General features: G+C 38.3%; 1 protein-coding gene and 1 long non-coding RNA gene across 5 annotated transcripts in view; one reads left to right on the top strand and one right to left on the bottom strand.

The window, feature by feature from the left end:
* NR5A2 (nuclear receptor subfamily 5 group A member 2) overlaps positions 1–24,024 on the top strand; it is an 87,831-nt gene that overhangs the window by 39,086 nt on the left and 24,721 nt on the right. For 3 of the 4 annotated variants that reach the window (XM_053950236.1, XM_053950235.1, XM_053950238.1), the window contains 2 exons: positions 10,938–11,057; positions 21,875–22,022. In XM_053950236.1, coding sequence (XP_053806211.1) covers positions 10,938–11,057; positions 21,875–22,022 — 268 coding nt within the window. Of the gene's footprint in view, positions 1–10,937; positions 11,227–21,874; positions 22,023–24,024 lie in introns of those variants that run through there. The other variant, XM_053950237.1, reaches the window with a different exon arrangement.
* LOC128792098 (uncharacterized) lies at positions 1,711–4,045 on the bottom strand. Its single transcript, XR_008432306.1, has 3 exons — positions 3,991–4,045; positions 2,676–2,862; positions 1,711–2,279 (listed from the first exon to the last, which is right to left on the bottom strand). It is a non-coding gene; the product is annotated as an uncharacterized LOC128792098 (long non-coding RNA).

Here is a 24,024-nt window from a genome sequence, read left to right as displayed (position 1 = left end):
ATGCAAGAGGAAATACAAAAGGACCTGTCTCATGAAGCTGTATTTAGAAGTTGGTTTATGTTATGGTGTACTTTAAAAATGTGTGCATTATCAAAGGCCTTACAGATACAAAGCAATAAAAGTAAGGACTGGCTCCTTGAAGCCTTTTGTTGAAACCCAGGCATTTTTGTATTTTTGTCTGCATATGAATTGCAGAATCAGTCTTGAAGACATTCATAATGTAAGAATTTCTTGTGCACCATCCAAGCTTAGGATTCTGTATAATGCCACAACTATTGGTATTTCATAGTTACATAGGATGTCAGGTTATATGATTATGCTGCAGTGCAAAAATTACTGAGCAAAATATTCTCGTGGTGTTGCCAAACTGATGGTCATATTTATATAAGGAGTCAGTGAGTTTCACTAATAATATCTTGTTGTATTATTTAACTGGACATTCTGAGTTTGTTTTGCAGGCTGGCAGTTTAGATTGAAAGACTGATAATTTTATTTACAGAGAAGTGTTCATGTATGCTCTATGCAGTCAGGCAACCCTTTTCTGCTATTTGATTTATGGTAACATAGGCAGATACTACCCAAAGACAGTAATAGTCAGTCTGTCCCTAAAGACCTTATACTCTAAAAGAAACAGACCCTCAGGCAGATTAGCCAAAGACAGAATTCAGTCTATTACCTGTCAGTGACACAATGCTGAATATTTGTATAATCTTGCATTCATTTATACTTTTAAATCATTCAAGCTATTCTATGCACCAGGAAAATTGCCCTGATATAGATTTAAGTGGCCATATTTTAAGAAGTTCTAATACAGCTCAGAAAAACTCATTAGAGGCAGAGTCATCATGCACTCTACTTTGGTAAAACCAGGATAAACCTGGGATTAAACAAAAACTTCTTACATTTAAGTGTTATGGTAATCTTTTAGTCATGTCAAACCTTCAGTAATAAAATTCATACTAAACCTAATTACAAACCAAAGGAATTTGTTCTTAGACCTAGATTAATAGATTTCCAGATACCTGCACATAAGCAATGCAAAAATGATTTTTTGAAGAAAATGTTTCCATTTTATTGCAAGCTGTTGCCCATTGGCCAAGCCCCTACCAGTCTGAAACTTAACTCCTGCAGTTGAGGTGTGTGGTGCACCCGTGGGTGAACAGGAAGTAATTAGAGCAGCCTGATTTTATTGTTCATCATCCCTGCTGTCCTGCAGAAACAAGCTAAGAAAAACCCAATAAGTTAGATGCACATACTCTCTCCATTTTTCCTAAACACACAGCTAATCTTCTATTGCATGCAGACATGTAGGAACCCAATTTAGAGACTCACAGACCTGTGTCCAGCTGTGACAGCAGAGAAAGTCAGAGGCTGACTGATTTGTGTCACAGTCTACTGTCATTTTTGCCTATAAGGTTCCTACTCATTCTGTGTTCTGTACTGCAAAAGTTCCTCTCATCAACATACCAAACAACCCAAAAAAAACCAGTATCTTCAAAGATATTTTTTAAAATTAATATTAATCCTAATTGCAGAGCTAATGACAATATGGGACCCAAGCAGAGCTGTGACAATTGTATTTTAATGATACTTCAGAGATTTCCAAATTAGACTACGGAAACAGGAAGTAGGAATAAATGAAACAAAGCCAAATGAAAGGATGAATGGAAAAAAAAAACCATTTTAATACACACTTGCCTGTTCCTTAAACATTCATTCAATCAGGGCTTCCTGTGATTTTTAATAACATGGCTCTGTCTGCTCTTTCACACTTGGCTATGTTGGGAAAAGAGGTAATATTTTGAAGACGATGCTCCTAGTTGAAAGGATTTAGCTAGATGGTAGTAGCTGCATGCTGAGAGCCTCCTGCAATGCTTTTAAGATAAAAAGAGAAGTAGTAAGTGTTTCAGATCATTCCTGTGTACCTTGTTGGATCATGCATCACTACACCTCCACAACCTTCTTGTATGGCTTCAGCTTCCTTTGGCAGTGTTTTTAAGCAATTGTTTCTATCAAGTCAGATGGATACTGGTTTAATACATGACAACACCCATTCATAAGGCTGATTTTTCTTTCATTTTCTCCGTTAGCATTGGGTCTTCTTTCTCATTTAATCTCTGCCCCAGTGACTTACTGTTACTGCTGCAGCCCTCAGGATGTAAGACAACATTTCTGTATTTTTTCTTCATCAGTATACCATCTCCTTTCACCTCTTGACTGAAGATACCGTTTCTCATGATTTCTTACTGCTTTTGCTGTGGCTTTTTCTGGCTGTTCTACTACAAATCAGAGGAAAACATAGTGGAATACATTTGTGTGGCAAGTGCAGTGTAACACCAGCCTCTACTGCCAAAGTGTATTACAGGTGACTGTGGCCAGCCCTCAGTCTGGAGACTCTACATCCTTATGTTTCCCTGATTCAAGTATGGGCAGAAAGAAATACTTGCCTTTCCATAGTTGGATGTCTGTCAAAAGTTTTAAGAGGACTTTGAAATATAAACCAACATATTTTAATTCCTGAAAAATATTGCAGTGCCATGCAATCAAAAGATAAAGAACAATTAAAATAAAAAACTACTGATTTGCTGAAAACTACAAATGGTATGAAACATTAAATGTATTGGATTCTTTGTGTGGTTTGTCAGTGTCCAACCCTGACTGTCACTAATACTTACCTAGCAAATTGTTGTTCTCTCATTTACGGTGCACTAACATTAAAGTTTAAACTTTAAACTTCTTTTAACATTAAACATTAAACTTCTTTTTAGTCATGACTTCAGGAGATTATTTGCATATTCCCCTTGGTGTAATCGTGAATACAGTCCCACAGTGTATACACCAACCAACATTTGTAGGTGTCACCTGTTAAAAGGGAGTAAGATTATTCTTCACTTATGACTTGCCTTTTTCCCATGCTCCACACCCACTTAACAGCTGTACTGGAAATAAACACTAACCCTGTTAAAGAGGAGTAACCGCATAGTGTCATTTAAATAAGAGCTGATTTAAGTAACTCTTGTTAAAAACTCATGCCAAAAAACAGTGTTCTGGGGCATGCAGCACTTGAAAGAATGGGACACTAAGTGTGTTGAGAAATTACTCTGGTTGCCTGTTACCATATTAAAGATTACTTTCTGAAATTAGCATGTGTCTTTAGTCACAAGTTAAAAACATTTTCTATATGATGCCTACTTGATTGAGTTTTAACAGAGCATTTATTTGCTCAAAAATAACATTAGTTCTTACTAGAACTTTGTCTTTTAATATTAATAATGTACCCCATATATTGTGTTGATCTCTGTTGAGATTTGATGTTTGTGATATCTAAGAAAATTTAAAAATGAGAGCTAATATTGGAGTTTACTTGTAGACTCTTAGAATAAGTTTCATCTGGAGCGATACACTAATTGTAAGAAAAATAAAAACATAATTTAACCAATTCATCACCAAACAGGAAAGGAACATTATATAGACATTAGACATGCAATATTATATATACATTAGAAATCTTCTCAGATAATGTTAAAACATATGTGACTTGGAGAAGACCACAAAGATTTTAATCACAGGCTGCTCTAAAACAGAGTGAAATTGAATATATTAAGAATAAATTCACCAGCAGTACCATAAGGTTTACTGGATTCAGTTTTGTCTTCTGATTCCCCAAGGGACATCATTGTGCAGCCTAAAAAGCAGATCAGACCCATAAGGCTAACAATTCATCAGGTGGGACTAATTCAGATTTTATTGCAAGTCAATGAACTGATATCCACACAAGTTAAGAGTTAAGAATATGGTCCAACACAATTTTGTAGTTAGTTTGTTGACATCAGAAAAAATCAGGTGTATTTCCAGAGAAATTCAAGGGATCAACACAGCTCTAGCACCAAAATTGCTACATAAACTACATAGCTTTATCTAATTCTTTTAAAATTCTAGACCCAACTATGCATAAGCTTAGGCTGTACTAACATCTATAGAAACACTTACAGGAGTAGGATTTTGAAGGTAAATTCTATGTGCTAAAGAAGTGTACCTCCACTCTGTGAAACAGATGGCAAAAATAATTAATTTTCCCTTTTCCTTATCTTTCTATTCACTTTGAGAGGCAAGAAACACTGCATTGTAAGCAAAAATTTCAGTTGGGACTAAAAAGAAATACTTCTCTTATTTTCAGTTAAATAAAATAAAAAACACAAACCCACAACCACCCAAAAGAGAACCTAAGAAAAACACATTCATAATTCATCAGAAATAATGCTGACTGTGAAATACCAAGTCATTTTCATGCAGTTTGCACAGAGATAAATGTGAGGAAAAGGAGAATAAATAGGAGTGCTATGTGTCGCATTTGATGCCCTATATAATAGATTTATATACACAGAAAACTCATTGTAACAGCCCTTTCACCTGATGCTTGTAGAAATGAGATTGGTCATTTACCTTCTCCTTAATAGATGGGAATAAGTCCTAAATGGAGTCCAAAGATCCGAAAGAGAGATCTTATTCTTTAGTAGGATGACCATCTGCTGCCTGCCCCTACTCCTTCAGCAATCTGAGGCCCCCAGACGCAGGCACCCGGTGCTCTATTCCTGCAAGAAAACAGGATGAGTGTGAGCTGATGCTCAAGGCTGCTTTGTTAAAGTATTTTGACTCTCTGGAAGATCAGCACTGAAATTGGGAAATTGGCTGGGCAGTGCTGCTTTCATCCCCTCTTTCCCAGTGATCTCACAGGGAGCTGTCCAGGGGCATGTGAGTGGAGAAGCTGTGGCAAAGCCATTGCTCTCCCTGCCTGCATTTCCTAAAGGAAACACTGCATGCCTTCTAGAACATGGGCACCACACATGCACCCCTCCACAGCTTGGAAGGGTAAAAGAGTGTGGGACTTTTCAAACGTTGCTTTGTGCTATAAATTCCTTGTCTATGTCCTTTAAAAAATTCCGAAGTAGTTTGATATTCCAAATAGTAACGGTTCCATGAGTAAGGAGTTAATGAAGCATTTTAGTCCTTCTCTCTTCCTCCTTCTCACTTCCCCCTGCTGTTGAAGAAAGGATGGGCACATTAACCTTTCTTTCAGCATGGCATTCAGCAGTTACTTTCCTCTGTGTGGACAGAGATTCAAACAAAGCATATAGAAACTTAGTATCTTGGATAGAAAAACTTCCTGTTGAAATACTCTGGTTCTGACTGGTGGATTCGGGAGTTACTAGAGAAAGAGTTACACATACACACAGAGGCACATTCCAAGTACAACTGCACTTGTGTAACTGTCTCTGTACAGGCTGTAACGAAGCAGGAAAAGGTACACACTGAAGTATTTCTGTATTTCTTTTAATTTTTAAATCGAGACAAATGTAAAGCGCCACCAAACTTGAATAGATTTATACTCCCTTCATGCTAGAGCTAGATGGAAACAGGACAGTCATTTAACCAAACACAGACTTGTAAAGATCACTCCCTGCCTTCACCTAGAAATTTTTATAACCCACAGTTTTCTAGTAAAGAGGTGGAACAATGATAGTTAATATTAAATCATTTCTTCTTGAACTTTGTAGCATTTTATTACTGAGGCTATAGGTAGTAATCACATTTTATTAGGGCATTCACTGATTCTGAAAGTTATGTGCATTCACTTCTAAAATCACATTGGCTGTTATGTGCTGCTTTTTGACAGCAACCTTGCACAGGAGGTTTCCCACTGTTAGCAGCAAGCCATCTGGAGAGTCCAAATCCTTTCCTACCTATATAATGATTTGGAAACCATGCATGCATTCAGGAGTAAAAAATAGTCTCTGGAGTGCACTTGTCTTATAAAACTTTGATTTGGGGTGATTTGCACCACAATAGCATAAGAAAATGGAGTAACAACTCAAACTATATGTCTGCAATGACTTGTGAGTGATCTCCTAACTGCATTCGAAAGAAAGTTCAACCATTCCTTGAACCGATGTGCTTCAGGCTGAACAGTTCAGACAGATGTTTAATCACTTCACATTCACTAGGAAATGGCTATTCAATGGCCATAGAATTCAAAAGTGGCACTATGAGATGAATGCTTCAAGTTATTCCATATTTGCATTCCCTCTTAGAATCATAAGTAAAAATAATTCAGCTGAATCCAGCACAGTTTTATCACATAAATTTCAATTATTGTGTTTTTTAAAAATCATTAGATACACTTTTAAATTTTTAGTAGCAGAAAAGCCCAAAGCTACTGTGGCAAGTTGATTTAAATGAACAGAGATGAAAAAGGATTCTCCAGCTTCTGAGAAAAGCAGGTGTAAACTGGGTAAAAGGTGAGCACATTGTTTGACTGAATCTACAGCAATAATTATAAGGAAAATATTTAACTTAGAACAACACAAAAACCCCATGACCCTGAAATTTTTAACAGGTAATTCATCAAGTTTCAGGATGAAAATACCTCTTCAGAAGAAAAATTGCAATGAATCTGCAGTTGTTGGTTATAGTGCGAAATATTGTGAAACACTTTCCTAAAAGAAAGACACAGTGTGGTTTTGATAAGATTAAGGTGAATTTCAACAAAGCATACACATTATTCTTCATTTTACTGTTTGGCAATTTCAGTGTTGTTCTTCAGAAAAAACAAAAGTTTATAATGATTAACGTTCTGTGCTGTGGGAAGCATACACTCTACAACAATACTACTCTTGTGTCACACTAGCTTTCCTCATCTATAACATCAGCACAAATAGTTTTTCAGATGAGTAACCAGCATTTCTGAGATAAGTCCTCCCTTTAACTATAATTGATAAGGTGTGATTGTATATTTCAGTGTCAATAAAGGCCTCAGAGAGACTTACAAACTTCCATTGAATCCCATATCAAAAGCTCAGGGCCCAGCTGAGGGGAGGCCAGGGTTTAGCAGGCAGATGTGACACTCCCATTCCTATCTTCTTCTCCCAAGAGATAGTGTGTCACCACAGTGCTCAGGGTTAGACCTTTCCTTTTAAAACTGGGAATCCATTTCCTCCACTCCTGGAAATGCACTATGTGGCTTGCATTATATTGGCAAGATAAATTATGCAAACTAATAGATGCATCTAAATGTATTCTCATGCATGCCTGTTTTCCAACCCTTGTTAGTGGAAAACTCAGAAAAAAATTCTTTAAAGTCACCTATAATTGCAGCTGGCAGTGTAGAATTCTGACATGCCACCAGAGAATTCTGTGTTCAAACCTGTATTCAGACACTTGACAGAATCAAGTTCACTGTGCAGATGAACAATACCACACCTGTACTGTTGTCAACCACCATTCTCTGCTTCTCTAACAAACAGTCCTTGCTCCTTCTCTGCCACAGCAGCATCACTTGCAGTCACACAAACCCTTTAAGTCTACATCTCATCCTCCTCATCTTTGAGGTTTTACCCAATATCCAGCTCCCCTTTGTCTTCTCCCACCACCTTCTTCTTCCTTTAAAGCAGCCTCCTAAGCATTCCCTTTGCTTCCCTTGTCACTTAAGAGCAGTTTTACATGTGTGATGTTTTACTAATTTCATACTTGTAACATTATTCCTCTTTAATGCCACCCTGCCTGCTGGAAATTATCTTCTACTTCTTTTAAGTCACAGACCTTTCTTTACCTTCTTCCAAATCCTTCTTTAAAAGCCATTTCTTCAGCAACAATTTCCAGTTATGCTGTCCCCACTGGTGTGTCTTCATCTCAGTGCCACTGGCCAGAGAGGGCCTAAATGTAACCATCTGGGCACAGTATTCACTCACTTTTGCTTGAGGCTTGATAGCTGTCAAATGGGCATCTCATTTGACAACTTGCTTAGGAAAGACTCAGATTACATTATCCTCATGTCAGTGTCCTATTATGACAGGAGCAGATTTGGGGAATGTTCTTGCAGCAGGGAGGTGTTGGCCACATGATGTTTAACTTTTATTTGTAAGCATTCCTAGTAGTTAGGACAACAGGAGCTTTTTCTTGGTGTTAAAACATTGATAATACTCTTAAAGATCTCCACAAACTGAAAAAACCCTCAAAACTTAGCCAGTAGTAAAAGCTTGTGAGCTTGTTTTAATTCATTTTATACCACAATTGAAAATGTTGTTGATTATGTCTAGTCCCAGACTGGACTTAAGTGTTTTGGTGAGAGAATCTTACCTTTTCTCCTGCTTACACTGCTAATGGCAGAGCAGCCTTCACTGGCTTTGGAGTCAGAAGACTGAAGTCCATAAGGGCATTTTCCTGCAGGAGGACCTTCCTCTTCAGAAGCAAACTTCCGTCTCTTTGCCTTCAGGATCAGTTTCAGGCACATAATTGTTTTGGTCAAAGGCTGATTTTCCCATTTTGACAGATAACATGCTTCTGCAACACATTTATTGACGTGCCATGGAAACACAGTGGTGTTTGTGTTCTGCTGCACTTACACACATCATCAATTTTACCAGCTCCTTCTAACATAAGAAGTGGTACATTACTGGTTTTGTTCAATGTGATATAAATGCTTTTCCTCATCTACATGTCTTTCAGAAGTAGGCTGGAACTGGTAATTTGTGTTACCTTTTAGTAATACACAATCCTCATTAAAGTCATGTTTCTTTCTTCTAGTGCAAATTGGAGGCATCTGCTGCTCCACCATCTTTCTTAAAAAGGCAAAAGTAGCTGGATCTAATAATCTTCTGCAGGCAACACGGTGTTTGGGATGTGTATAGAGCTGGTTATGCTATCCATTTTATGGGCTTTCACTGGTTAAATTACAGCGAATACAGAGGAGCAGATTTTGTGAACCACTAGCAGATGTTCACTGTGCTAGTTTTGTGAGGCTTGTAAAACAGCAGGAACAGACTATGTGCAAAATAACTTTTTGTGATTTTGCCATCTCGCACTGTTCTCACAGCACTGGCTCAGTAATGACATGATAAAGCTTGGGAGGTAACCTTTGATTGCTGAGTAGCTGCTGTTGGGATCTTCAGAAAGCCAGACCTGTAAAGTGTAGCTTGTTTTCAAAAGCCTGTGGCTCAGACAGCTGGCTTACACTGGAAATACATAGTCATTTATAGTACAGTCAAGTGCTTGACCTCTTATTCAGGTATTAGGTGTTATGACATGGATGCTGAAGGTTTAAACTTCTCAAAATTTGTTTTCTTCAGATGTAAGCTGTGATAGCTTTGTGTGAAATGGTAATTTGGGTTACATTATCCTGTTAGCATGAGGTCTTTGATTTTTGTGATTTTTTTCAACCCCTTTTTGTTCAGAGGAGAAAATGATCAGAGAATCGTTTCATATAAAAAGCAAGAGTAACAGAATCTGTACATTTCAAATATCTTTTTCAAAGTGTTAATTTAACCTGGCCTAAGTGTATCTATGTGGTGATTTACTGTCCTCTCTTGAGCCAACAAATCATTTGGTTGAAATAGTTTTGTAGTCAAATAGATGTTGTGGGCAGAGCAAGAGATTTTTAATACCAAATCAGTGTTGCTCGGTATCTGTGTGGGAAAACATGAATGGCAGCACATAGCCTCTTGTGCCTTTGAAAGGTGAAGGGAAGTTAAGACAAATGGAAGAAGTAAAGATTTCAATGTTTCAGATGTTAAAGTCTGAGCTATGTGGCAAGTGACTGTAAAGAGAGAGACAATAATAGGTAACAAGTGACCTTACAAAAAAATCTATTAGTACTACACAACTAGAAAACAAACCTGAAAGAATAAAGTTCTAAAATTCATTAGGTCATATTTGATAAAACATGAAAATATCTACTGCATTATCTAATTCAGCTCATGCAGGATCACTCCTTGTAGTGTGGTTTCCTGTGTATGACAAAATCTAGTTCTAAAGCAATTGAAACTAGATTTATAGCATCTATAGCATTTTAAATTTGTTCAGCAGTTCCTATCTGGAACCTATCTGCAGGTTCTTAGAGTCCTTTCAACTACATAGGTGCTATTACCACTCTGAATTGTAGCAAGGCTAATGTGTGCACCTCTCAACTCGTCCAGGGCACCCATTTAAAGTCAAAGACTTTGATTTTAGAAAGAAATCAAGAAGCTCAGTAAGAATAGGTTCAGAGGATATTGATGCTTACCGTGACTTAATTTCATAGTCTACCTTCCACTAATTTGTGATATTTTTTTTCTCCCATTTCCTTGGAAATCCTAAATTTTTTTCAGTCTTTAAGTGAAGAAGACTGAACGCAATCTAGTTGCATTTAGAGTCAGTTTAGTGATAAATTTCTTTGTCCTCTAAGACATAGATCCCAAATAACTTCAGAAAATATTAATGTAGGTTCCTTGTGCTGGGTGCCCAGCATGTTCCTTCTGTTTCCAAATCCACTCACACATGTGTCTTGCTGCTCACCACTGACTTGTGCATTGCCCTTTCTTGCCCTACCAGTGACACCCAAAGCTGCTCAGCTTCTGCTCATTAAGAAGTGTTCTCTTTTCATAGCAGCACAGCCATTTTTAGAGAGTTTTTTAACCTCTCTTCACTTTTTAATTTGCAAGAGACCGGTCTCTGACTTGGGCCTGTTGAAGCAATAACACTTGTGAATCTGCAGATTCCTTATTATTTCCAGAAGCTAAGGTTTAAGATGGGGAATAGGAGAAAGTTCACATCAGCATTATTTCCTGCTGTTCTTGTTTTGGGTAAAAATAAAATCCCATTGCCATAAATATACAGTTATTACTACTTAGCACAACAATGCAAAATTCTGCTTTCGTAGAATCTAATTCCTAGCTCTGCTTTACTAGAATCTAATCAAGAGTAAAAATTCTATACATTTCACAGATAAAGGCTACAACAGTGCTCTGTTTATTCAACTGCAAACAGCAATTTTGGGCATGAATAGTTCTAGACAGCATCTCTGTTCTCCTGATGTCAGCCAGCTGTGTGAAGGAGGGCTGCCTCCCTAGTGTGATGTCAGACTTACTCCCAGAGTGATGTCACCAATGTTTGTGTTTCCTTTACAGGTTGATGACCAAATGAAGTTGCTTCAGAACTGCTGGAGCGAGCTCTTAATTCTGGATCACATTTACCGGCAAGTGGTACATGGGAAAGAAGGCTCCATCCTTCTGGTTACCGGGCAACAAGTGAGTATGTGGTCTGAGAGAAATAGTCATGTCTTGTTTTTACAATAATTGTCAAAATACCAGGAGTTTCACTAGGTCAGAAGCACTACTGTGTTCTCAGAGATCCTTCATAAGTAGTGTAGGGAAAATCACTTGTGCATTCTGCTTCTAGTCTGCTGATTACAGATAAACCTAAAAAAAGCAGATATAGTCATAAGCACTTTGCTTTTCAAATACTTCAGTAATTGAAAAGCAGCAGATGAGAAGTGTTTCTCTAGAAGTAGTATTTCCTTAGGGCCAAATGGTTTCTGACAACAACACTGCCAAACCTAATGCTTTAGGTTTAAGCACGTATAGTTTTCTTCCCTTCAGAATTGTGATTTACTGAAAAGAAGCACTGGCTGGGTCAGAAATCTAGAGAACCTGCTGCTTACTACCTCAGAAATACCTTGATTTTAGAGACATACGCACATGTGTGAGAAACTGGGCAGCTGAGACATCTAATCACAGGAAAATTATTCTGTGCATAGGCTACAAAAGCAGATAGTGTCTCAGAAACTTTCTCAGGGCATGCACCGTGCAGTTTCTGCACAGCTACCCAGGGGTAATTTTCTTCATGTGTCAGCTACAAGGATCTCCCAAAATGCAAGAGCTATAATGTAGTAAATATTGGGAAAACAAAAGAAAGTTTTTTCTCCACTATGCTTTCCAAAGCAAATGATCTTGACAGTAAAACAAGAATCTTATTCCTAAGATTGTTATTCTGCTTTTAACAGGAAGGAGAAAAAAAAAAAAAAAAAAAAAGAGAGTATCAAAGAAAAGCAAAGTGTGCCTGTACATTATGTTTCTGTCTTGAAGTGAAAACAAAAGATGGTTCTTTGGTATTTAAGTAGCTGCAAACTGAACTGCCTCAATTTATACACACATGGGAAAGAGCTCCTTTCCTGTGCTACACCACTTGTGTCTTCTTGTTGTGGAATCTGCTTACAGCTTTAGCTATAATTTTAAAGCTGCAGCCATTTCTTAACACTAAGAAGAAATGTTTGTAAGAATCAGAAGGATTCTGATTCTCCTCTTTGCATTTATGATTAAGAGGTCTATAGTAGAAGGGAGAAATTATTGACTTGTTCAAGAAAGGAATTGGGAAAACTCAAATTCTATCTATGGAACTGACTCCCGCACTTCGTGGAAAGTCACTAACCTATCTCAGATATCATTGTACTCCCTAATCGCATCAGCAAGAGTTAGTTTAGTTGCATTACTCTTGATTTATATTGGTGCAATTGAGAAAATGACCGATTCCCTTTCCACTTCATGCTTTGCAAGACAGACAATTTTACTGGAAATTATTTCATTTACCACACAGGTTGCTTATTTATAAAGCTATAAGTACATTGGACAGGTTTCTGTTCCTGAGAGAACTGCTAAATTAGTGTCTCCTTTGTTATGTGATTAGCACTGTTTTAAAGGTACTGAGTGCTGAAGTCCCACTGAAATCATTAGAGGTATCTAACTACCCTTAAATTCCAGCCATTGTCCCCATTTTCCCACAGTAGTAATTTTTACCTCATTAGCCACTTTTATCTTTTCTTGAAAACAAAAACCCCAGCTGTACATGATCTCAAGGCAAAGCAGAGTGTTTCTTCACTGTTGGACAACAGGTAGCAGGACGCTTATTAAATGTACTGCTTGCAAATCAGCAGCTGAACTGGGAAGCTGTGCATTTCCAGGCAATCTCCAACTAGGTTAAAACCTGCCTATATTGGAATGACTGCATTAATTTTTCTCATGTTTGTAAACTAGTTTTAATACATATACTTCTTTAAATCAAATTTCCTTTTCCTATGTCAAAATTTGTCCTTTTGAAGTTGGTGCAAGCACCCCCAGAGTCTCCTATCACCTTCTTTACTTTCTTCTTTGCACTTAGGCTAAGAGCAGGCGTGGTATCATTACAACAGCAACAAGAACTCTAGAGTCAGTCCTTTTTCCCATTTCACAATTCCTAACAGCTGCAGAGCATACTCCCATGGATGTATCACAGATTCTCTTTGAGAAACAGGGAGACCCTAGACCTGAATTACAGTCTCTGGCTGCTGTTTCTGAAATCTCCCCATAATGCCCCTGTTTTGTCCCGGTTTCACTCAGCTCTGGCCCCAGCGGATCCTCGTGAAAAGGCAGATTGCTTCCAGGAGCAGGCGCCTGCCCCCACTGGGCTGTGCACGGCACACGTTTCACACAAAGGCTGCTGGTAGTCGAGGTGCTGCAGCAGTGCCAGTGCTGTGCCACTACATGACTTGTAGGCAATTTCTGCATCAAAAGCATTTACCTTAAACCAGCATCTTTTCAAATTATTTTCATGGGTAAAAATCATTCCTTGAAGAAACTCTTATTTAGATGGACATGGCTGGGTGAGCTAAGCAAAAGTTTTAAAATATCTAGATTTGCCAGAGCTACAAATCTGAAAATCATAGGATAATCCAGACTGGAAGGAATTTTAAGGAGTCACCAGTCCAAACCCCTGCTCAAACCAGGTATCTCAGGGCTTTGTCCAGTTGGGCTTTGAAAACATCCAAGAATGGAAACTGCAAAATTTCGTGTGCAGCCAGTACCACTGCCTGACAATCTCCATGGGGAGAAAGTTTTTCCTTAGTTCTCCTATGAAGTTTTTTTTTTTCCCCAGTGCTCATAACTCTCCTCCTCCTTGAGCCCTGCTGCAATGCAGAGCCCAGGAGATCTTGTTAGGACAGACTGAGGCAAAGGTGGCACTGAGAACTTCAGCCTGGTCTGTGCTTGCTGCCACAAAATCACCATCTGAATGCAGCTGCAGTCCCACATTTTCCTGGTTTATCCCAGACTAGCAATTTAACATCCCTTGCAATTTTCAACTACAGCTGAACCCTTTTTTAACATTATCACTCCATGGCAGTGGACATGGACATGGATGGTATTTCTACATCACCCATCCTGAGCCATTCCTGGCTTCAGCTGCTGTGCACTGCTTTTGCACATCCCTGTTCAGTAGTGAGTTACTTTTTTAGACAAGTTGATCCAATACAACTGTCTCTTTTCCTTACTGTCAAGGTGGTCCATCTTGGAAGCATTGACTCAGACTGTTGCACTCTTAGACACAACATCTGTTCAAATGTATTTATGAAAGGACAATTACAACTGTGTCTGTATACTCTGTAAAAACTGTAAAATAATTCTGGGAAGCCACATTTCTAGACCTGAGCATTATGAGTCTTTGCTAGTGCACCATTCCCACATACTTTCTGATTATTGTCCTGATCCTTCAGTTCCCACAAAAGAGACAAGGAAAAACCATGCCACCATTTCATAAAAATTAGTTGATTAAGGTGTGGAAAGCACTCTGACACTTCTGATGAAAAGTGCTGTAGATGTTTTTATTTCTGCTACCAACAAAGCACTATGAGCAAAATTACAGTCAATCACCTGGCTTTCAAAGATAATAACTTTAAACTGAGGACCTGAGCTAGATTGCCAACTTTATTACCCGAGAGATCACGCTTATTGTCACAAGTTAGCGAATTTAAGACTGAGAAGCCTCACTCCTCGCTTTCTTTAATATATCCCTCCATAAAAGCTACTCATAAACACTGTCCTTTTTACAAATCACCATGAAGGTGGAAGCTGTAAGCGGGGAGCTTACCATCACTTAATTAGAACATACCTGCTCTCTCCACTTAGACTGCACAGCCTCTGTTCCTCAGACACAAAAGCCAAACTTTATCCAGGTCCCCAGGGTGGTACCACTGTCAGTGCTGTACTAGGTATCTAAAAGGGGCTAGTAGTTAGAAGAACACTTGATAATTTTCAAACACACTGGCTCAAAACCCATTACTTTAGGGCACTCCTATCACATTTCCATATATCTGCATTTCCCTCAAGCCACTGACTTATGGGTTTTACTGTTCCCACTTTGATGAGGAAAAGGCGCAGTCAGCAACAAACTAGTAAGCTTTGGCCCTTGTATAAAAAGAGACTGTGTTTTGTTTTATTTTATTTTGTTATTTATTTGGGGTTTCATAAATGAAGCTCGTTTGTGTGTATGTGTTTCAAGAAAGCATTTTTTTCAGATCATTACAATTCCTCAGCAGTTCCTCAGAAACAAGTTCCTCCCTGTGCTGCACACTTCATTTTCTGCACTAAGTACTGCCCCTCAGCAGTAGCAATTACCATTTCAAAAGGAAATAAAGTAGCACAAATGCATTTTACAACTCTCAAAATTTCATAATAGAAAACAGCTAAGGAGTGATTTGCAATGTGGTGGTTAATTGTAAATCATTGCCAATATGCTCTCCACATGCTGTGTTTTGTAGGCTTGCCATGTAATTTTAACAGACCATTTCTAATTATAGAATTTTAATTCCTCCAACTTGAGCATTTTCTTCTACATGAGCAATACACTGCCAGCTTCCAAGACCCAGCACACATAAGGTAGATGCTAAAGCTCTGCAGAGAATATTGTTGCTTGTGCATTTTCCTGCAACAGTCAATGCACAACACGTGCATCTGCTCATCTGCTCCCTTTGCTCATACCTAAACTCTACTCATGGTTGCCAAATATTCCCTCTGCTGAGCTTGGCCAAAGCCTTTCCAATTAAAAAGTCCAATAATGTGTCCAAATCTCAGATGGTTTTGAGATTGTTGATACTATTGATTTAGTTGAAGTCATCACACAAATGCATCTTTACACCTGGATTTCTATTCTAAAGCATAGCATCAGAGAAAGAGCATGAGATCTTGATGGTGTTGCCAAGAAAGATCACCTTTGCAGATGTATCACTGAAGTACAAAAGCACAAGAGTGTTAGAGGAGTGGCTGCAAAGGACATCCACAAGTCATAGGTATAGAAAGCTCATGGTTATCTAGTGGAAACCTATTACTTCTTTTATTTTCAGAAATTAGTAAGAATCTTTTTCCCATTCGATTTATGTTGTAGTCAGTGAAGCTTCATAGTTGTGGCGGGCACAAAGGAGGTATTGGCACTTGAGGGCCAAATCTAGAAGTCCTTACATCAGCAAATAAACACAGGATTTGATTCAAGGAGGATACAAATGAGGTCAAACAATCATTATTTCACTATTCAGTATAGTATTAACTTTTTTGCACATTTCCTTACTCTAGTGGTTTCTGCCTAAAGGAAAGTAAGGTTGTGGTAGTTGTTAAAAGGGCCTTCTGAAGATATGAGGATACTATGCTGGCTGCTCCTTGGGGATGAACTAGATGTGCTCAGTTAAACTGGGTAAAACACATCAAAATTCAGTTATAACCATGAAGGGCCCTGAATTCAGGTTTTTCCAAATATTTGTTACATATTTTTAGTCTTTCATGTAGTTGTGGACATACCAAAGAACAACCTGATCCTAATTCACATGTACTTTGCTGTGTTGCCATGAAACCATCAGAGCACTATATTTTTAAGTCTAAAATCCCTGTTCCAGTAAAAGTTCATGGAGAGAGCACCTGACATGAATCCTTGAACACCAGAACTCTTCCATTTTCCACACTAACTCTGTTGTCTTCATGGGAAACACATTTATTTTGTATTTCATACATATGGCTCCCATCTGCAAGAAAGAAAACGAAAGTTATTTGCCTGGAATCTGGCAGCATTTCTTCAAGCCTGTTAGTCCTCCAAACCAGTCCCATGCTAGAGAACTAATCTGTCAACACAAAATCATGTAAAATCCCATAGCTGATTTTAAGCTTGTCCAGCATGAAAGACAAAGTTGTTCGGATACTCAATTTGAAGAAAGCACCACATGAGTCTGTCCCAGCTGCCTGTTGGAGTAGTGATAGTGATGGGATCCAGGGTGAGCACATCCAGTCTGGACTACCCATTGGTGGGAAAGGATTTAAAACAATAGAGCAGAAATTTGGGTAAAATAAGAGGGTCTTGAAGGGGGAATTTACTTACATGGTTCAAAGCTCCTGAAGAAGCAGTTTGAGTTATCACAGCCTTGTGAGATGTTACCCAGACATTCACAAAAATTTTTCCAGTGGTTCTCGGTCTTCTCATCAACTTTACTGAATATCAAACACAGCAGTGATTTTGTATTCTCATCTCAATATTAAAAAACCCATAAAAGTACATTATAACACTTTGGTAAAGAAATGGATTCTATTGTATTCTGCAGTACTTTGGAGTGTTACTATTTGCATATTATAGTTAATTATCAAGCACCATATCATCCTAGGGGAAAGGGCCACTGGCAACTTAATTCATTATCTTCCATTATTGTGTCTCACATTAAAATGACAAGCATCTTATGCTGCATAAGTCAACAAAATTTTAATTAATATATCCAAACCTGATAACCAGCAGATACAAGCATATCTGTGGGTTTTGTCCATTCTGAAACCTTTTCAATTTTTGTATGTAGGCACCTCTTCAAAGTGTTTTCCGTGTTTATTTGCTTAGAAATACAACAGAAGCATTGTTTTTAATGAAAGAATTGTATGAAAAGTTCAAAATGAGTTTAATAACCACTGCAGTTTCCAGTGAAACCTGTCTCTCAGGAAACAGTGGAAAGGTTGCAATAGTAAATGAGTTTGTTTGCTATATACTGAATGCATGCTTCTGACATGAGACTCATCCACCCACTGAGCATCCACTCGAGCAGGGTCAGGGCTCAGGGACCCAGGGCAGGTCAGTGTGGGCCAGCCCAGACTTTCAGTGCTGTTTGTAGCCAAGGAGGGGGCACTGGAGAAGCAGCCCCCCAGCAGCCAGAGGTGCTGGCCAGGGTTGCACCCCACAGAGCAGGAGGAGCAGGACTCCCTTTGCTGCACCTGGGCACCCACTGCCTCTGCCTTCGGACCCCAAGCTCACAGTAGTCTAATTTACTAAATCCAATATTAAATCAATCTTTTATTAATTTGGACTGCCTTAGTGTGCTAGGTTAAACTGAATAGAGCTACAGCAGGGGCTTTATTCCTTACTTGTGCAATTCCTGTCTGGCTGAAAGGAATGGCATTCAGGGATAGTCAGCACCTGGCAACACCATCAACAAGTAAAATCACTCTAATCATATTCTGGAGACAATTTCAAGCCTGCTGAAGCATTGAAAGGGATGGTGCAGTTCCACACAATATTTCCCCATGATACCACAGTCATATTCTAGAAATCAAACACTGCTTAATTTTAGAAGAAAAAGGGAACTTAATCCCACCATTAAGTTTTAGACTGTTTTTTGAGCATAGAGGTGACACCAGAAGCCACCACCTGATTCCACCAGAGAAATTACTGAGCCCAGTAATTTGTCTTCAAACATCTTCAATTACCATGAAACTCCATTTGCAAAACAAAAAACTACAGGTGCTCCCTTTATTTTTGACCTTCAGCCACAGCATTTATTTAGCCCAGGGTACAGGAGGAATTCCCACTTCTGTTTGTGCAGCCATAACTTCAGCCCATTGTTGTACTTCCAAATTAGGCTATGTGGAAGCTCTGACAAAGCTGCTGTTTTCAAAAATGCCAAATAACATCCTCAACATCAAAATCAATGTGAAATGTAGTGGTATTAATTGGGATGCAAGAATATTTTAGTAATGGATTTGATTTTATTAAATGAAATCAATATACAATATGAAGTAAAATGTACAATATAAAGTAAATGCTAAGACTTCATTATGCAATTAAGCATTTTGCACAAAATCCAAGCTGGTTTAATCTTTGTCTTTTAAAAGTGCTTTTAATCGTGTTGGAAGGTAAAAGAATTAGTACACATTTTAGTATCAATTTCTGCATAAAGGACCAAGCAAGCAGAACAGTGTAGTCTTTAATGTGGCCACTTTTTCAGAATAGACATTAACTGAGGCTTTTTCATGCACAGTTGCTTTTGTATAAACTGATTGACACCTTTGGGGGTCGTCTTTCCACTGACTCATAATTTTGCTCACTCTTGAAAAAAGCCTTCTGCACACCTACTATTCTCTAGTTAAAGCTGAAAATTCAACTCATCATATTTACACAATTAAAAAAAAAATCCATTCTGCGTTGTTTTTAATTGCAAATCCTACTCAAGGGACCAATTCTCCTGCTTAGGAGGCAGCCCTGTGCCTTCTACTAGAGAACCAACTGCAGTCAATTATGGTAATGAAATGTCAATAAATATAAAAATTTAATACAGCCTGTTCCTGGTGAGTGGCAGATGAGGACTTGCCTCCCAGACAAATTTGCTGGTGCTGCAAATATTAAATGCACCTGAAAGAGGAGCAGGTTGCCTGAGAGCTCTCCAGTAGAGGGATGCTGGGAGATCCAGGCATCTACTGGGTTTTTCCATTATGGCATAATCGCTGCACTAAGGCCACTGATATTCTTGACATTCAGACATCTTAACTTCTTCTTATGAAGTGAGTAGCATATTTTCCCCACAAATTGGAAGCTCAGTAAGGGATTTGGAGCTTTTTGCCCCCTCTTAACAATTACAAAAGAGATATTAAGTTATGAAATTTCATATTTATATGTGACCAGTTTCTCAATACGAAGTAGTTGAACCATGACAATACATTAAACTGATCTTTGAATAAAAATTATTTGAGGTATGTTACTTTATTTTTTCTTATTATTTATACAGGCATATATACATAAAGAAATATGCCTAAATACATCTATAGAAAGAGTGATAAATAAGAGATGAACTAGCAAGTAGTTTTTGAAAGACGGATAGACTGGGGTTTCCAAAGATCAGATCATAGTTTTGCCACAGATTTCTCTGGCCCTGAGTAAGCAATTTAATGTCACTACTTCAAGTTTCCCCAGGTGTAAAAGAGAGTAATAACATACCTCACAGGACTCTTCAGCATAATCCATTGATTTAACTGAAGCACAAACTCAACTCTGACTGCTCCAACACTGCAAAGTGTTGTTATTCTTAACCTCCATTCAAAAAGTATAACCTCCATTTTTCTTGTGCAGTTACCTCCAGTTTATAGAGAGCAATAAGAGTACCTATGAATGCAATCTCTTATTAAAAGTCAGAAACGTATTGATTATATTAAAGTCATTACCAGGAAAAGTTCATTTTTGTTTATTTTAGTCACCTTTCTATCTTTCCTTGCTGAAATTTTGTCAGGTTAAAAGTATTTCAAGGTTTTGTTTTTTTTTTTTTCTTGTTTTAGTGCTGTTTATACTTGAGCAAAATCAATTCAGTAGTTTTAAAATAAAATAATTTTTTTTAAATTGAAATATATGTTACTTAATATGTTTAAAAAAAAAAAACAGATTTTAAGGCATCAGAGCCTGGAAAACCAAAATTTTGTATTATTGGTTTGTTTCTTGTGGTGATACCTCTCCATTCTTTATTAAATACTTTATTATGGGAAACCTTAGAGATAGGCTGAGAGCATTGATTCCATTAAACAAATGACTAATCCAAAGCAAGCACTTACCTGGTGCTTAGTCATAATTTACAGCCAGACTTGACTTAGATGAGGTATGATTAGCAATTTCCCTGTTGTTCTGGAGGCTCCTACAAGAGAAAGGTGATGGTAATACTAGAGCATTTTGAAAATGTGCCACTGACCCATTTAGGTCTCAGCCAGTTGGCCAGGAGTGGTTCTGTGGGGAGCAAGCAGCACAGCAGGCCATGTCCATGGCACTTGCAGGGGATGTGGAGCACTCTGATGAAAAGTGGCCTGAGCATTGAAGCTGAAGCTGCTGCTCAGGTCACCCCAGTTCTGCTACAGCAGTTACACCCTGCTCCACACCAAGCCATTGCCCTGTCCTGGAGCCAGCCCATCACAGCATTCTCACAGGCTGTGCCCTTCCCCACAGGTCACCATCCTGTGACAAAGCAGGCACACCTTCAGAGTGGCAAGGGCTGGGGCAGTCTCCTGCATGGAAACATCCCTGCAGTGGGACTGGCATCAGCCAGAACAGTTTCAGCATGCTGGGCTTGGGGAGGTTCCCAAGGTTCAAGGATCACTCAAGGATAAGTCAGCAATGACAGGCCTTAAGTATCCTGTGCTTGTGAATTTTCCCTTTTTGAGTAAGTGTATTAACTCCAGCTTTCTGTTGGATCTCTGCATACAAGGAAAGCTCCCAGGCAGGTCAGCCTGCCCCGAGAACAAGGGGCAGCATGACAGGCAGCAGAGCCCAGAGCAGCAGCACTTGTGTCCCTAGCCCAGGGGAAGGAGCTCTGCGCACTGCGGTCACTGCAGGGGACAGTGCGAGGGCAGCTGGGCTGTCACACACCTGCCACCCCTCCTTCCCTGCAGGGCAGCACTTGCCTGAACAAGTGAATTCCAATCAACTCCAACAAACACAGGGATTTTGTGTAGCCAAGGAGAGCAGCAACCCACACAATACCTCTGTTTCCTGTGGGAATACACCGACATTTCAGGGCCTGAATAGCTGTTTCTGGCCAAGTTCTGGACACAGGACTGTTTCCCATGAATATCATTGTGTCCCTCTGGAGCAGTACAGCCAAGGTAGGCACAAAGCTCACTCCATCAGTTATTCTCTGCAGTATCATACTATTACAATGGGAACAGGAGACACCAAGTGAACAAAACTTGAGATGTGGATAGCTACCAGTGTCATAGGTAGCTATTTAAAGCTTCTAAAAAAAGCTAATACAGACAAACCAGCACTCACAGTGATGTCATGTACCATTAAGATATATGGCTTAATGTTATTTTCAATATATACCATTGGGTTAAAATTGGTTTATATATAAAATCATCTTGACTTGATAACATCATTAAATTAAGAGTGATTTTATATTCAGGAGTATCCTGGTTGTATATTATTGCTTGAAACATCCTAAAGTGTGGGCATGAAAACCAGATAGGAATACAATTCTCTTTTACAGGTGGATTATTCTGTAATAGCATCTCAAGCTGGAGCTACCCTCAACAATCTTATGAGCCATGCACAAGAACTGGTAGCAAAGCTTCGTTCGCTGCAGTTTGACCTACGAGAATTTGTCTGTCTCAAATTCCTGGTGCTGTTTAGTTTAGGTAGGTACACTCTAATCTTCATACTTATTGGTTTTTTCTAAAAAACATTGAAAATATTTTGCTTTTCTTCAATTTTTCGTGAAACACATGATTTTGAAATATGTTTAATGAGGTTCACAGCAATCTGAGGATAATGTTTTAATTATCAGTTGCAGGGAAATTATGTATAAGGATTAAAAGTGTGTTTCCATGGAAATTACTCCTAAAGCCCACAAAATTTTGCAGAGTATTATAAACCTTCTGTATTTTGGTATGCAAATACTGAATTTTCCAGAACAAGGATAAAATTCTATTAGCCATCCTAGAGAACAGTGGAAAATACAGATTGCCATGTTCTTCTGTGATATTGAATACAGTTATGTAAAGCACATGGAGTGGGGATATGGTTGAAATTCCCCCCTTATTCAAGGGCATCTGTGGTAAGTATAAACAATCTTCTTTGCATATGATGGCTGTCACACTGTAACCCATAAATCAGGAATGTATCTCACAGTTTTTTAAAAGTGAAAGGAACTCCTAAAGTGCAAATTAATGATAATAGCTTTAGGACATATCTGGCTAGGAGATAACCTTTAAAGGGAAGATTGTTTTGTACTAGTGGAGAGGACAGAATGGGAAAGATACCTATGCAAGACAAATTAGTTAAACCAGTGCCCTCCAATAAATCAGTTGAGAAAAATCACTGGTGCCAAGAATAAAAAAGATCTTAGGGAGATGGATTCCTATTGACTTCATGAGAAGAGATTTTTCTGTCTGTTCTCTGTCTCAGGTTTGCACTTTGTTGTAAAGCTGGTTTAAATGAACTTTGCCCAAGTGAGTGGCTTTTTTCTGGCAGACAGTTGAAAGGAGAAACTTAAAAACATAAATAAGGTCAGACCCAGCCATGCCTCCATAGCAAGCCTCCTGTTTTACTGAAAAGGTGTTTTTGTCTACAAAGAGAGCAAGTGAGCCAAGGACACAATGAAAGATATCAGCAGCGGTGACATTTAGTAGTGCTTTCCTTTCATTTCCAGCTTTTAAAAAATCCTGTAAATTAATCAAATTCTAAAAATAAATTATTGTGATACAATTGCAAGTAGACTAAAAGAGACACTTTTGATCACACTGTAGGTTTCAATTACAGTCTTAAATAATGTCCTTCCCAGGTGTTACAGAATTTGAACCTACTTGAGAAAATTTTAGATAAAGCTCCCTTTAAATATAGGGAAGATAAAAGATCAATACTTCAGAGCTACAGGGGATAGAATATGCAGAAGATAGAAAAGATTTTACAAATTATAATGAAATTAGAATGATGCTAACGGAATGGATCATTCTGAGGTATGTCCATTTTGAATCCTAGGAAGAGATGATGGATTTCCTTGGTAACTATTAAAATTTTGTATTCAGGGCTTCATTGCTTGAATATCTTAGATTCAGGAAAGCAAAAGCAAACCATCTGTTGCAGAAATTATGTTTTATGAATTAATCTGATGGATAACAAAAATTCATATTTCCTAATTCCTCATAAGTAGGTTTTTCAATCATTATACAGTGGCACAAATAAAGCCTGTAGCTTTCTTCTTATAAAATATTTAGCGAATTCATTTCAGTTCAGAAACTTTTCAAATTAGCTGAATAAATGAAGTGCATTTGGAAAATCCTCACATCTAGAAGGGTTTTTATTTAATGATTTTCATCAGCTGTTCTGGTACTTTTCACTGGTTTAGGAATCATTCTCACACCTCTAGCCCTTCTATTTCTGCCAGGTACTATGCTCAACTTCTGAAGCACTTGGGCAGGAATAACCTGCAAACTTGTACCAAGCCAAGTTAGCCAGTTTTTCTCTCATTTATGCTACTATAAAACAAGCTAATTTTGCTGCTAATAGGAACCTTGTATTCACATCACTTGCTTGTAAAAGTGATATAGCTAAGACAGATCTGACACCTTTGAAATCTATTAGTTCATTATTTAGCATACTGCAGAATTCCATTTGCTAGTAGTCAGAGCTAGATGTTAC

This window comes from Vidua chalybeata, chromosome 9, assembly GCF_026979565.1.
Source record: "Vidua chalybeata isolate OUT-0048 chromosome 9, bVidCha1 merged haplotype, whole genome shotgun sequence".
Taxonomy (NCBI): domain Eukaryota; kingdom Metazoa; phylum Chordata; class Aves; order Passeriformes; family Viduidae; genus Vidua; species Vidua chalybeata.
Note: the sequence above shows the minus strand (reverse complement) of the source record. Positions and strands in the feature narration are given on the sequence as shown.